At 41.5% G+C, this 15,580-nt stretch overlaps 1 protein-coding gene across 1 annotated transcript in view; it reads left to right on the top strand.

Moving 5' to 3' along the window:
* Positions 1-15,580, top strand: part of TEK (TEK receptor tyrosine kinase) — a 570,337-nt gene that overhangs the window by 449,789 nt on the left and 104,968 nt on the right. The window contains exons 15-16 of the mRNA XM_086962126.1: positions 7,710-7,914; positions 13,603-13,713. Of these exons, the coding sequence (XP_086818252.1) occupies positions 7,710-7,914; positions 13,603-13,713 (316 nt within the window). The remainder of the gene's footprint in view (positions 1-7,709; positions 7,915-13,602; positions 13,714-15,580) is intronic.

Raw genomic sequence — 15,580 nt, forward strand, 5'->3', positions numbered from 1 at the left:
ATAGGTCACTCGTAAAGTGCACTATATGTACCCAGGGCCTGTAAATGTAATGCTACAAGTGGGCCAGCAGCACTGATTGTGCCTCCCACTTAAGTAATTCAAAAAAGGGGGTGTGGTGGACAGAGTATCTGAATTAAACAGAACACTCGTACCCAGTCAACAGATCAGGGCTTGATCCATCACCGTTTTTTAACTCACTGCACCATCCCAGCTCAGAACCTGGCTACATGCAAATTAGTCTGTCCCTGGCCCAGTGCATCATGGGAACAACCGGTTTCTGGCATTACCTGTTGACTGGGTACGAGTGTTCTGCTTAATTCAGATACTCTGTCCATCACCACCCCCTTTTCTGAATTGTTTTGTCCACCATAAGCGTGGAAGGGTATGCTCAGACATGAGTCCCTTTCTCACTGCACCATCAGGATTGAAGCAAGCCGGGTCGAAGACGGCTGTAATGCCAGAAACCGGTCCCCGGAAGCTTATTTCCTTTCCAGTAAAAGAATTGGCTTGGTAGTTTGGTCTGCCCTGTTCCCATGATGCACTGGGCCAGGGACAGACTAATTTGCATGTAGCCAGGTTCTGAGCTGGGATGGTGCAGTGAGCTAAAAAACGGTGATGGATCAAGCCCTGATCTGTTGACTGGGTACGAGTGTTCTGCTTAATTCAGATACTCTGTCCATCACCACCCCTTTTCTGAATCGTTTTGTCCACCATAAGCGTGGAAGGGTATGCTCAGACATGAGTCCCTTGCTCACTGCACCATCAGGATTCAAGCAAGCGGGCCGAAGACGGCTGTAATGCCAGAAACCGGTCCCCGGAAGCTTGTTTCCTTTCCAGTAAAAGAATTGGCTTGGTAGTTTGGTCTGCCCTGTTTCCATGATGCACCGGGCCAGGGACAGACTAATTTGCATGTAGCCAGGTTCTGAGCTGGGATGGTGCAGTGAGCTAAAAAACGGTGATGGATCAAGCCCTGATCTGTTGACTGGGTACGAGTGTTCTGCTTAATTCAGATACTCTGTCCATCACCACCCCCTTTTCTGAATCGTTTTGTCCACCATAAGCGTGGAAGGGTATGCTCAGACATGAGTCCCTTGCTCACTGCACCATCAGGATTCAAGCAAGCCGGGCCGAAGACGGCTGTAATGCCAGAAACCGGTCCCCGGAAGCTTGTTTCCTTTCCAGTAAAAGAATTGGCTTGGTAGTTTGGTCTGCCCTGTTCCCATGATGCACTGGGCCAGGGACAGACTAATTTGCATGTAGCCAGGTTCTGAGCTGGGATGGTGCAGTGAGCTAAAAAACGGTGATGGATCAAGCCCTGATCTGTTGACTGGGTACGAGTGTTCTGCTTAATTCAGATACTCTGTCCATCACCACCCCCTTTTCTGAATCCCACTTAAGTAGCCCTATAAACATGTCTCAGGCTTGCTACCACAGAGTTGTGTGTGCAGTTTTAACTGCCATGTCAAGTTAACCCTCTTGCCAGGCCCAAACCTTTTTTTTAATACATATAAACCATCCCTAAGGTAGGCCCAGGAAAGCCCCAAGGGCGGGGTGCAGTGTAGAAGGCTTCTGTATTTTTCTTGAAGGGGACTATTTATTTCTCTAGTTCATGTTCTATTTTTAAATACACAGCAGTTGGCATTTTCTTACATAAACCATTCTGTACCTTCTGCCGATCTCTGAATACACGTCTGTTGTGGGTGGCAGCTGGACTTTGTGCATTCCCTCCAGACATCCACACACAAAGGGAGCTTAGGTTTGACTGATGGTCCATCAACATCCTGCGGGGTCATACTGGGCAGGATGGGAGGGAGGAGCTGACCTTTGCACCTGAATGGGCTGTGCCTGTCCCACACAAAGAGATGCATACCCTCCTGTAATGAGTCTTGAGCCATGACAGGAAGGGGAAAGACTGTGTGCACTTCAAAGGTCTCTCTTTGAAGTCTCCCCCACTTCAAAGGCACCACTCGGTATAAGTACTAGACCTCAGATACCACCATTTCAGTACACTTCTGTACTTGAGGACATTCTGCCAGGAAGGACTGTTGTGCTGCTTAAAGGACTATCACTCTGATAGACTTAGCTGGACTCCTGCTTTTCTGTGCCTGTTTTCCTCCTTGCCTGGGAGTGAGATGGACTGGAGCTGCATCTCTACATCCCCAGAACTAAAGTGACCAGGGCTGGACTGGGAACCCAAAGCAGCCCAGACAAATTTGTCGGACAGGACCCCATGCCCAGTTCAACAAAACCACGCCCCAGCCCTGCTGCTTTTGTTACTGGGGCCGATATCACAGCATCGCTGCAAAACCGGCCCCAGTAACAAAACCTGCCCCTACCACTCCAAAACTGGCCCCCAGTCTGCCATGAAAATGCCTGAAGCTCGCTACGGCCAGTCCAGCCTTGAACATGAATCCAATGGCTTTCTGGCTTGCCTCCTGTTCTGAAGCCGCAGGAACATCAAAGACTTCCAACAACTCTGCTACAGCCTCTGAACTTTGCCAACTGCAATCCCTGCCCTGCGTAGTGGTGCCAATCCAGTCCTGGGACCTTGGAAGTGGGTTTTTCTGTGCTGTACCTGCAAAATCAATGCATCGCTTTCATTGTGCCAGTCAGAACCAACGCATTACCTACTTCGAGGAGATCGCATCGCCAAGCGCCTGCCTCAATGACATTGCATCGTCTACTTCAAGGGCATCGCATTGCCGGCTGCGCGGCTCAACGACAACACATCATCTACATCTCAGGCTGCTCAACAACAATGCATCTCTGAGTGTGTGGTTTGGCAAGGACGCATCCCCTATGGATCCTAAGGATCAGGACAAACGCATCGCCTCCCTGCTCCACACATCTCACCCTCTGCGTCTAGGCATCCTCCAACAAGATCCTTTTTCAGCGGAACAAGATTGGTCCCTGTATATGACCCACGCTAGTTGTACAAAATATTGTTTATATATATAAAATAATACATATTAAATATATTCAATAATAAAATTAATTTAAAAAATAGATTCAATATACGTTTAAACAAATAAACGTAACAAAAAAAGTTAAACACATATATAATAATTAATATATATATATTTACTTTAAAACAATTATTCAACTTATAATATAAATTTATTTTACAATTTTTAAATTATATAAAAATTAATTTAACAAATATGAATATATATATATATATATATATATATATATATATATATATATATATATATATATATATATATATATATATATATATATATATATATATTCTCAAAAAAGAGGTTGCCACTCAGGTGGTTGCACTCACTGGATGTCTGGCCCCAAGCAGGGTGGCTCCTTCAAAGCTTCTCCCCACACTCACGCCGCCTACGCGTTTTAGGATGTCTCCCCCTTCTTTGGGCAGCTTACACACACAATGAGGAACACCAGCAGTTTTACAAGGAAATACCACCTTCATTTTCAAAAGTAACCCTGATAGCAATCAGGTGGGTGATGTAGCAAAGCATGATGGGATTTAAAGTCCTTTTGTATTTTACATATCCATGTGGACGCCAGCGTCTCCATAGTGGAAAAAATAAAAACGTGGGACAAAACAATGTTCAAAGCGCTTCCCTAAAATGAAATCGGCCCCTCCAGCTCCCCAATGTCTTGGTAATTCCATAGCTGCAGACCCACTGGGGTCTCGTGGAGGTTTAAACCGTGGCCTGGGCTTGGCCACACATATTAAAAAAAGAGGTTGCCACTCCAGTGGTTGCACTCGCTGGAAGTTTGGCCCCAAGCAGGGCGGCTCCTTCAAAGCATCTCCCTACACTCACGCCGCCTATGCGTTTCAGGATGTCTCCCTTCTTCTTGGCGGCTTACACACACAATGAGGAACACCAGCAGTTTTACAAGGAAATCCCACCTTTATTTTCAAAAGTAACCCTGATAGCAATCAGGTGGGTGGCATAGCAATGCATGATGGGATTTAAAGTCCTTTTGTATTTTACATATCCATGTGGACGCCAGCGTCTCCATAGTGGAAAAAATAAAAACGTGGGACAAACAATGTTTGAAGCGCTTCCCTGAAATGAAAAAGGGCCCTCCAGCTCCACAATGCCTTGGTACTTCCATAGCTGAAGACCTACTGGGGTCTCGTGGGGGTGCAAACAGTGGCCTGGGCTTGGCCACACATATCCAAAAAAGAGGTTGCCACTCCGGTGGTTCCACTCGCTGGAAGTCTGGCCACAAGCAGGGCTGCTCCTTCAAAGCATCTCCCCACACTAACGCAGCCAAAGCGTTTCAGGATGTCTCCCTTCCTCTGGGCAGCTTACACACACAATGAGGAACACCAGCAGTTTTTCAAGGAAATCCAACCTTTATTTTCAAAAGTTACCCTGATAGTAATCAGGTGGGTGATGTAGCAAAGCAGGTTGGGATTTAAAGTCCTTTTGTATTTTACATATCCATGTGGAAGCCAGCGTCTCCAAGGTGGAAAAAAGAAAAACGTGGGACTAACAATGTTCGAAGCGCTTCCCTGAAATGAAAACGGCCCCTCCAGCTCTGCAATGCCTTGGTAATTCCATAGCTGTGGACCCACTGGGGTCTTGCGGGGGTGCAAACCGTGGCCTGGGCTTGGCCACACATATTCAAAAAAGATATATATATATAAACTGATAACACAAATCTATTTAAAACAAACATACTATTACAAATTAAAACATTAAACTGTTTAAAAATCTTTAAACTTAACCTTAAATTTCCCACTCCACTCAGTGCAACAGTAGGAAAAGTGTTGGATAGCAGAGCACTAAAAATTACTATTCCCACTCCAATGAGTGTAACAGTAGGGAAAGTGTTGGATAGTGGAGGGATCAAATTTACTATTACCACTCCAGTCAGTGCAACAGTAGGGAAAGTGTTAGATTGTGGAGGGGTAAAAATTAGTATCCCCACTCCAGTCAGTTCAAAATTAAAAACAAACCAAATATCAACAGCAAAAAATAATAATTAAAAAATGAAATACTTGAAAAATATATAAATATGTCAAAAATTTATATAAGATATATATAATATATTTGATATTAATAAAAAAATAATTGTTTATGGTAAATACATATGACAAATACCTACTAATATTATAATAAATCAAATAAAAAAGTACTTTTTAAACAAATAAGTTTCAATTTTAAATTATTTAGAGAAAAAACATTCATTATGACAGAATTTTTTTTAAATTTCCTTTTATTTTCTTCTGTTTAACACCACACAATTTATATTCCAAAATCTACATTTTTCAAAAAAATGTACTTCCATTGTTAACATAATTATCAATTAAATAAATATTATTTACTAAAAAAACAAATGAAACATAAAATGAATTAACTTCCGACCCTTTACCCCTATAATGCCCACAGCCCACAGCTAAAATAAAGTGAAAAAATTACACACAATTAAAATGTATTTTAAATTAAAAAACTAATAGTAATAGTAACAACTAAGTAAAATTAATTTACTCCACACCCTTTACCCCAATAAAACCAAAGCCCACATACAAAAAATAAACAATTACCCTAATTATCAATTAATTAATTAATATTAAAGATCAACTATTAAATAAACATAAATTACTTCCCACCCCTTACCCCTATAAACCCCACAACCCACACCTAAAATTAATTACACAATTTCCATATTAAAATATTTTCAATTAATTATTAATTAATTAAACAAAATTAGTTCCCACCCTTTACACCTTTAAACCTCACAACCCGCACCTAACGTTAATTACACAATTTCCGTATTTAATTTTCAATTAATTAATGAATATTAGTTAACAGCTAATTATTAATTAATTAAAAATAAATTACTTCCCACCCTTTACCCCTATAAACCCCACAACCCGCCCCTACGTTTTTTACACAATTACCAAAATGAATTACCAATTAATTTATTAATATTAATTAACATACAATTAATAATAAATTACTTCCCACAATTAACACAATAAAATCGCAATTCAATCAATATTAATAAATAAAAAATAATAATTAATTTATTATAATTAAATTACTTCCCATGCTATTCCCCTATAAACCCACAACCTGCTACAGAATTAAGAAACCCAAAATGTAATTAAAATAAAATTGGTAACTACTAAAAATCTAACACATAATAAAAAACATAAACAATACTAATACAAAAAAATATAGACATACATTTAAAATATATACTAAAATACATACCACTAATTAAAAAAATCGATATTTTAAACAACTATATTTTTGCAAACGATATTGACCTCTATATTTTTAAAAACGATGAGGCATATTAGCAAGGGCAGTATTGCCTCTTTAGCGGCAATTTTTCGCCGCTAAAACAGCAATATTACTTTCACCCTATCAGCAAGCTGTCGCTAACAGCAGTTAGCGACAGCTTTCAGGCGATTGTGACCTGTTTGGGGCCCGCTTTGCATGTCAGCGATATTTATCGCTAATGACATGCAAAGTGGGCGTACCCAAACTGTTAGCGACTGAAAGCAGTCGCGAACACAGCTATCGCCTATTAGCAACGCAGGCGAAGCGATAAAAAAAGTCACGCTAAGCGCGATTATCGCTAGTAATTAACACCTGCTTGAAACCTTACTTACCTGTATTCCCCAATGGGAGGTGGATTATCAGGCTAAGTCCACCATGGCGTTATTGCGTGAATATTGCTGGATTTTCAGCGATATTTAGGCATTTTGCTGCTGTCGCTGGATATTTTAGCACAGTGGAGATAAACGTTGCTAATAGCATGTTTTCTCCGCTAAAATATCCAGCGATAGGCAACAATAAAAATTAACGCGCTAAGCGCGTTTTGCAATAAATATCGCAACTCCTTGCTAATATGCCCCGATATTTCTTACCTTAATATCGATATTCTTGACCAAGATATTCTTGCTGTCAATATTTCTGTGTCACAATATTTACAACTCGATATTTGTGTAAGTCAACATTTCTTACTCGATATTTTGTCTAAATACCATTTCATATAATGGCCATAAAGAGCAAAGTTTGCATTTATTATTTATCTGAAGCTATAACAATGCAACATAAATTAATCTCTGCTCATGTCTTCTTATTTGGGGAGGCTGCTATTGCACAAGAAGTCATGTGGAGCTAGAAGTACACAGTGGCAGTACTTTACACCCCAAAGAAGTAATATTGCGTTAAATATCTGTAGTTTGCTTCAAGATATCCAGTTTTAAGCCTCGTTCTTCAAAATGATCAACTAAAAACATATGAAGCTTCTAGTGGCGGCTCGGCGCTCGCCGAGGGAGTGCGGTGAGGCGGGGTGGGGCTCTGGCAGGGGCAGGGTGGAGGGGGGGAGTAGTGGAGTCCAACATACGACGGACAGGAGTAAGGTAAGTAATTAAATAAATAAAAAACCTTACTTTTACCTTGTGCACGCTGCAGCACCGAGTTGGTGATTCGGGCGCGCAAGTAAATTGTTTCATTTATTTAATGACATACCTTACTCCTGTCCTTTGTATGTCGGACTCCACTACGCCCTACCCTGCCCCTCCCCTCCCCACAGCACTCCCTTGGTGAGCCGCCACTGGAAGCTTCCATGCTGCCAGCTCCTTGTGTAGAATGTGGCGTTGACATTTTTTGTAGTTCTATGTTTTGTAGGCCTGCTACACCTTTGTAACATGGGTCGATGTTTATACAAACGCATCAAATCTAATATCTCTGTTTTTGCAGCGGGAAGAGCCAGCGGTGCAGTATAACTCCGGCAGCCATCTCCGGAAGGCCAAAAACGGTCAAGACCCTAAAGTCTACCCTGTCCTGGAGTGGAACGACATCAAGTTTCAAGATGTGATAGGGGAGGGCAACTTTGGGCAAGTTCTTAAAGCGCGAATTAAAAAGGACGGCCTGAGGATGGATGCAGCAATCAAAAGAATGAAAGGTTGGTCTCATTAGTTAAAAATGGACCCCAGCATGCTCGGAAAATATGTGTTTTGTAAGACGATCATCAGCTTAAATACCAGTTGATGCAATTGGCATTTTAATGATGGGTGGGAGGGAGAGTAGAACTCCAATTTACCAATCTGTTTAACAGACAAATGTGTCACATCAGCATACTATCGCATCAACACCATATAATGTATAACTTTGCCTCCACATGTAACCTTGATGATGCCCTTTAAAGTAACCTGAAAGGACATCCTGTCTACCCTGTCTACCCAAGCCATGAACTTATACAAATGAAGTTCGCTGAAATATAACACATTAAATTGAAATAAATGATAAAAATGGTAACTATTGCACTCTAACCCTTATAGTAACTAGTTCTGCACCTAAGTCAAATTTTACATTACAATACATCACATATTAAATTAAAATAAATATTCAGACATTAGCAGCCATAACCCAAACTCCTCTGAAATAGATTAGCTAAATATTTAAGCTGTTTTAAAAAAGTGAAAACCTTTTTTTAATAAATCCTCTGCTCGTATAAACAGTTTTAACTGTAGCACACAATTAAGTAATTTCAATGTGATCAGCAAAAAAAGAGTTATCAGGCTCCTACTGATAGAGGGACTTAAGCTCCATTCACATGTTGGTTCCCCAAGACAGTAAATGATTGGGCCAAAGTTGTGTGCTTCTACTAAAAAGTTTATATTGCATATTCTTAGCTGGTGGCAATGCTTCTACTCAGTAGTGCAGGACTGAATTGGTTATGGTGGAAGTCAATGATCGTGGCTTTAGAACTTTTCTGTTTATTATGAAATGTTAGTAGGCCTGGCGTATTAATGGTGAAAAGCAAATGTTAACATCAATTCATTTAAGGATGGGTTGTTATTACTCTATAAAAAAGAAAGGTTAGTATTTTGGTACATGGAATGTCACAGATTACTTTAAAATGCACAGGTTTTGGTGGTGTTTTGGTGTATTTACCTCCTGTGAAAAAACATGGGGGCATATTATCAAGGACCTGTGTTAAAATTATCGCTGTTTTTTCGTCATGAAACTGCCGATAAAATGACGATAATGGGCTTGATAATACGCCCTTGTTAATTCCCATAGAAAGCCCATGTTCTGATGTTAACATGGGCTTCTATGGGAATTAACACGGGCGTACTATCAAGCCCATTATCGCTGTTTTATCGGCAGTTTCATGACGATAAAACAGCGATAATTTTAACACCGGTCCTTGATAATATGCCCCATGGTTATAGAAGATTTATTCTGTGAGGATCTTTGTTATGATCTCATAGGAGTCTGCTTTTCCAACTGTAATTTTGTAAACTTCTGTAATGCTATGACAGTATGCCTGATGCTTTTACTTATGGAAAAGCTTAAACTCAATACAGTGGTCCTGAGTTGAATATAGTGACAAGCCAATAGGTGTATCGGCCTGAAGTCACAGGTCCGATATGTTTGATATGAAAAATTACAACAAAGGAAGCAAGCCTGATGTATTTACTAAGTTACACATATGTTTCAGCCTATCCATACCCAACAGCTAGTATTTTAGTCGGTTTCACAGTTCCCATCTAATCTCATCAATGTTAAATCATTCCAAACGTGTATTTTTGAAGAAAAAAATCCCATTTCAAATCCACAAAACACTCGTAAGGGATCCGCCAGCACTTCAATATTTATTCAAAACCTTCTAATAAATCCATTGCTTCCTTTAAAAACAGTGCATCAGCCCCGCCAATGTATTTCGTCCTGCACAAGGGCTTCCTCAGGGCTTCTTGTTCCTCCAGATGCACAAAATAGGTTGCATAGTTATTCTTCACCGTTTTGTGTATCCACCATATAGTGCCCTTGGGAAGACTTGCAGCTAGGTTATCGGAGTGCAACTATTCAGGGTTATAGGGCCTAGAACACAATGAGAAATTGATGATGTGTGACCAATAGAGAGAGAAACACCTACTGGCCTATAACTTGAAGTGCACTGTTTGGTAGAAATGAGATGAAGCCTTACCAAATCCAGAGCCTCCACCATGTATGCATTGCTCTGTGGCACATTAGAGACCCAGACCCTCATTTATGAAAAGTGATGCATCGCTGCGTGAAAACAGCGAAGCGTCACTTTTCATTGCGCCCTCCTTGCGACACCAATGATGCGTCATATTTACAGTATGACCCATTATTGCGCAAGGAGTTACAGATACGTCAGTATTTTTGACGTATCTGTATGGCGCAAAAGTGACGCATTGCTGGAGTGTGTCACAAAAGTTACGCAACTCCAGCAATGTGTACTTTCACATGGGGCAAACGCCATGTGAAAGAGCCTGCGTCAGTCTTACGACTGCTGTGAAGCAGGCGTAAGAAATTGACGCATTTGCGTCCTAGAAGTGACACAGTGAAATCTTATAGATTTCACTGCGTCACTTCAAAGACCTTTTCTTGCGTCAGAACGCCCACCTGCGTACATTATACCTGGCGCAGGTATAATGTAGCGCAGGGGTTTACAAAGTGACGCATCTACCTAGATGAGTCATCTTTTAAATATGGTGCAACAAGGCACATTTTTTATGATGCTGGTGCGTCACAAAAAGTGACGCACCGGCGGCGTAAAAGTGACGAACTACTTTCAATTCGTAACCGTAGTTGCAAATCACCTCACAAGTCCTTTGTCATCTCCACAGCTGATGCCCACAAATTATAGCCCCAAACATGGGAATTTTTAATTGATTGAGGAGGGAATGATTGAAGAGGTCCGTCAATTCACTACAAGTCTTTTTCTGGATTATAAAATAAAAAAAGAGAAGCATGCAACTTAATCCACTAATTGCCTTATTAATGGTTTGGTGGCCATCCCACTCTCCTGCCAGAGTGGCATCATTAATGAGCTCTACTATTCTGGTGAATGACTTACCATCATATTTAGAGATCTCCACCTGCCTGGCAGAGATCTCTATACCATCAGAAGAATCGCCCCATGCCCTTCTACCCACAACACTTGCAGTCTCCCTGTATTTAGAGAGGGAGGAAGAATTAAGTTTACACTAGTGTAGCCTCCAGTAGCTTTGTGTAAACCAGTAAAAAAAATTCTGACTTGACGCCCCATCCGCCAAGGAGCCAACAGATCACAATGATGGTCATGCTGCCTTAACGGGGATGGGGCGACAACTGCTATTTTCCAGCTCATGTCTGCAATGCTTCACCCTTTGCTGTTTGACATTTACATGACACCCATTGCACTAGATCATCTCCCTATACCAATTATAACTCCTGAAAACTGGCAAAATCACAACGCCTAGGGGCAGATTTACAAGCCCCCTGCACCACCAGTTTGTCACTTTATGTGACATACTAGTGGATCAGGGGGCTCCTCCATATTTACAAGGACAGAAAAAGCCACCCTGCTTGACTTTTTTCTCTCCTTGTAAATACGGCCTCTTCACACACAGCACTTTGCGTTGAAGGGGCGTTCCATGGGTGTTGCTGTGGGTGTTCCCACGCAACACCCATGGAACAAGACACATCTCCAGATTCAAGAGAATTCATAAATCTGGAGATGCGTCTGAATGCTACACCACCCAAGAGGTAGTGAGGCGCAACGAGGAGAAATGTTTTCATTTCTCCTCGTTTTTTCCTCTTTAAATGCGTGCTTCATTCTACAGCACGCATTGAAAGAGGAAAATGCCTGTAGTGGTTCTTTTTGTTCAGGAAGGTGCCCCTTCCTGCACAAAAACAATCTCCCCACGACGCAGGCATCCTTGCACCATGGTACAAGGGTGCCTGCGCAAGCGCATGGCTGCAGTTTGTGCGCCAGCGCAGGGGGAAGCACAGCGATGCAATATATTCTTGTAAATATGTCGCATCCCTGTGCTTCGGAAGTGCCGCAGCGTAGCACAGCCATAGGGCTTGCGGTGCCACGCTACGGCACTTCCTTGTAGATCTGCCCCCTAGTCTCTTGCTCGAATGTATGTATATGGTATTTCTTTAGCACAAACCTAGCGAAAAGGCAGCAGAGCGCTGTACATGGTTAAAGGCAAGCATAAAGTAATAAAGTAAGAGGAGAGAAATCTGGGTTGTTGATGGTTAATGCATTGTAATATAGAGTTCTTTAATGTGTGCTAAAAGAGTGGCCAAGAGAACTTGGGGGCATATTATCAAGAACGGGGATAAAATTATCGCCGCTTTAGCAGGAGGAAACTGCCGCTAAAGCGGCGATAATGGGTTTGATAATATGCCCTTGAGAATTCTCATAGCAGCCCAGGTTAACACCAGAACTAGGCTGCTATGGGAATTAACAAGGACATATTATCAAGCCCATTATCGTCGCTTTAGCGGCAGTTTCCTGCCGCTAAAGCGTCAATAATTTTATCGCTTTTCTTGATAATATGCCCCTAAGTGAGGCCCTAACTCCAGTTCAGTCAGCGAGAAACCTCTGGATTTGGTTTGATATCGACCTTCCCCTCAATGTCAGATAGAAGAAATGGTCTAAAGCACCAAGCACCACCTAATATTTACTAGAAGGGTCTTCCTACATCTCCAGTGTAGACACTAGATTGAACTGGATTACCAGGGCACTAATCTTATTTTAACTTCACTTCTGCAATGCAGTCTACATATGAGCACGTCAAAGGTGCCTACAAAATTGTCACAGGGTACAAAATGAAGTAACCATAATCTGCATCAGTCTAAAGAAATCAGAGGTCTTGCTCTAAAATATCTATATTGACTTTCAGTGGGAATTCCAGAGTACTTAGGGGATCATTACTATGGTGGGCAGACAGGGTCGGCCCGCCACCGTAACGATATACGGGACCGCCCGCCAGGGGTGCGATGGTGTCGCCGTGCAAATTAGGATGCGACCGCCACCCTGGCGGTCGCATCCTGCATATAATGCATTGTGGCGGGCGGTGCTGTCAGCAGTACCCGCCGCAATGCACAATATGCATGTTGTGCATTTGCATGCACAACGTGGAAGGCACTGCGCGGTGCCTGCCACCTTGTGCATGCAAATGGAGGGGGGTAACCCCTGGGGTCCCGCAACGGACCCCCAACAGTTAACTCCACCTGTCTTTCCATGGCAGAGTCTCCGCCATGGAAAGCCCTGCACCGCTGGGCATCGTAATATGGATGGCAGTGTCTTGCAGACGCTGCCACCATATTGTAGCCCTTTTCCGCCCGGTCGCATATCCGACCCCCGGAAAACCGGCGGATGGTCTTTCCGTCCACCGGGACCCCCTACGTCATCGTAATATGGCGGGGGGAAATGGTAGGCGGGCGGTGGATAATGGCGAGCGGATCGCCACCGCCATACGGGCAGTGGCGATCCGCCCTCCATATTAACAACCCCCTTAGTGTGACATTTCTTTTTGTTTAGTAAAATTACAATTACATCAGTATTCTTAAACATATTTGGGCTGTGATGGCGTAGGATAAAAACATCCATTCATATGTACAAATTGTATTTTAAAATATCGAGTTGCACCTTGTGGCCATACCTCAACTGAATAAGACAAGTATGTCAACAATACTACTCAAATAAATAGGTATAAACATGCTGTCACGAAAAGTCTAATACTGATTAATGTAGTTGCTGAGTATTAAATCGGTATAAACATTTAGTTATGATAAGTCTAATACTCATCAAATTAATTGCCAACATCTCTATTTATTTTTTTAGAATATGCATCAAAAGATGATCACAGGGATTTTGCTGGTGAGCTCGAAGTTCTGTACAAACTTGGACATCATCCGAATATCATTAATTTGCTAGGAGCATGTGAACACCGTGGTAAGATAATCTGAAACATTTATTTCATTAATTAATTTGCAATGTGCTCACAGATCGCTGGCGCCACTTTGAGCGATTCAACAGGAAAGAAAGGAGGGTAACAGATGAAAATTTAAGTATTCACTTTGACGGAGGGCAGGGAGGAGAAAAAATGTTTCATGCAGATAGATGGGGGAAAACAACGAGAACAAAATCTCAGGTGTCTTAAGGGGCCTGCGCTCTTCTGTAAAAAAAAAAGCAAAGTGAGAAGTGGCAATGGGGATTGAATTTAAGTTAAATGTCCCTTTGAAAAGGTAAGTTTTCAAGCCTCTTTGAAAGATGCTGTGATGACTACTGCTCTCAGATGAAGATCCAGCGAATTCTAGAGATTAATTCAATTTGCTCTGTATTGAGGTGAACAATTCCGAATTCGTTGCTGAACCTGAGATTTTGGCACAGGCTGCAGAGGAGTCACAACTTTTTTTGCAACACTAATACCTCTGATACCATAGATAACAATAACTTTTTGCCTCAACAATCCATTTTATTGATCTTGGACTATCAAACACTTGTTTTTAGAATTTTGTTTGACTTTTTTTTATATATACTTATTGGTATTCACCTTCATTATCAGTTCAACACTCCTTGTTATAAATCTTATAGCATTCAAGACAAAAATCATTCAACATTTAAGTACACATTACATTGACTATACACCATATATACATAAAACTTATAAATCATTTGCTCAATTGTTAAATAAATCGAAGGGTGATATTTGTCTCAACCTTGTCCTACTTCGACTATCAAACTAATCTGACTGGGGTTTGAAAACCTCTTAGCCCCTCAGTCACGTCTGTTTTTCAAGTCCTATATAGGGTCGGAATTTTTACTCAGTACAATTATGCTCTGTTGGGGAATTAGTCCTTATCGCTCTTAGTTTCCAGTAGAGAAATCTATAGTGCATAAAGTCTTCCAAGCCTCTATCTTTTGCCTTGCCAACGCGTTTCGACCGCCTTGTGTTAGGACCAGATGTGTTTTCTTATGCAGTCTTCCTCAGGGCGGAGTGCTTTGTCTGTAGGACTTCTTTTTACACCTGTAAGATGTGCTAGGGTGTTTTAGTGTGTATGTTAACTAAGAGCCCTACATTTTTTGTGTGAATCATTGTTATCACGTACCCGAAATTTGTCTCCTTCAGATGTGGAATGATCGGTTCTCTCAGCGTGGAAATTTTTCAATCTGTCGGTTTTGCTGGATCTGTTTCCTATAGTGGTGAAAGGAGGGGAGGACACCGTAAGTGTAGTTCTATTCATCCCATTGTGTCTATCGTGTCCTATTCTGTGTGTGTTTTGCTGCTTGGATTGCGGCATGGAGAGATTGTTCACTGGTTTCGTGGTGAAACTGTGGCGGCAATCAGTTTCCAAGCTGTCTATGGTGTTTAATTTGGTTGGCCTTCACACGGGGGTTTGAGTTCCTAATAAGTTTTTTATGGGCTCCTTTGAATGCGACATTAGAGAAAAAAGAGAAAGACCGCACAATGTGCCATCAGATTTTTTGCTCAAACTAGCAGAGATATGTTTGAAATATAATTTTTTCACTTTCAACAACGTCCAGTACCTGCAAGTAATGGGAACCGCGATGGGTTGTCCCTTCGCGCCGGAGATGGCCATTATGTATATGGCACTATACGAGGAACAGTGGATTTTCAACAACAACCCCTACGGCGGCCATATTAAAATATGGCGTTGTTATAAAGACGATGTTTTTATGATTTGGCGAGGGAGCGAAGAAGATCTAAATGATTTTGCAAGATGGCTGAACAATAGGAATCCTAATATCAAATTCACATTATCCTCAAACAAAAAAGAAATACATTTCTTGGATTTAA

The sequence above is a fragment of the Lissotriton vulgaris genome, chromosome 3_1 (assembly GCF_964263255.1).
Source record: "Lissotriton vulgaris chromosome 3_1, aLisVul1.2, whole genome shotgun sequence".
Taxonomy (NCBI): domain Eukaryota; kingdom Metazoa; phylum Chordata; class Amphibia; order Caudata; family Salamandridae; genus Lissotriton; species Lissotriton vulgaris.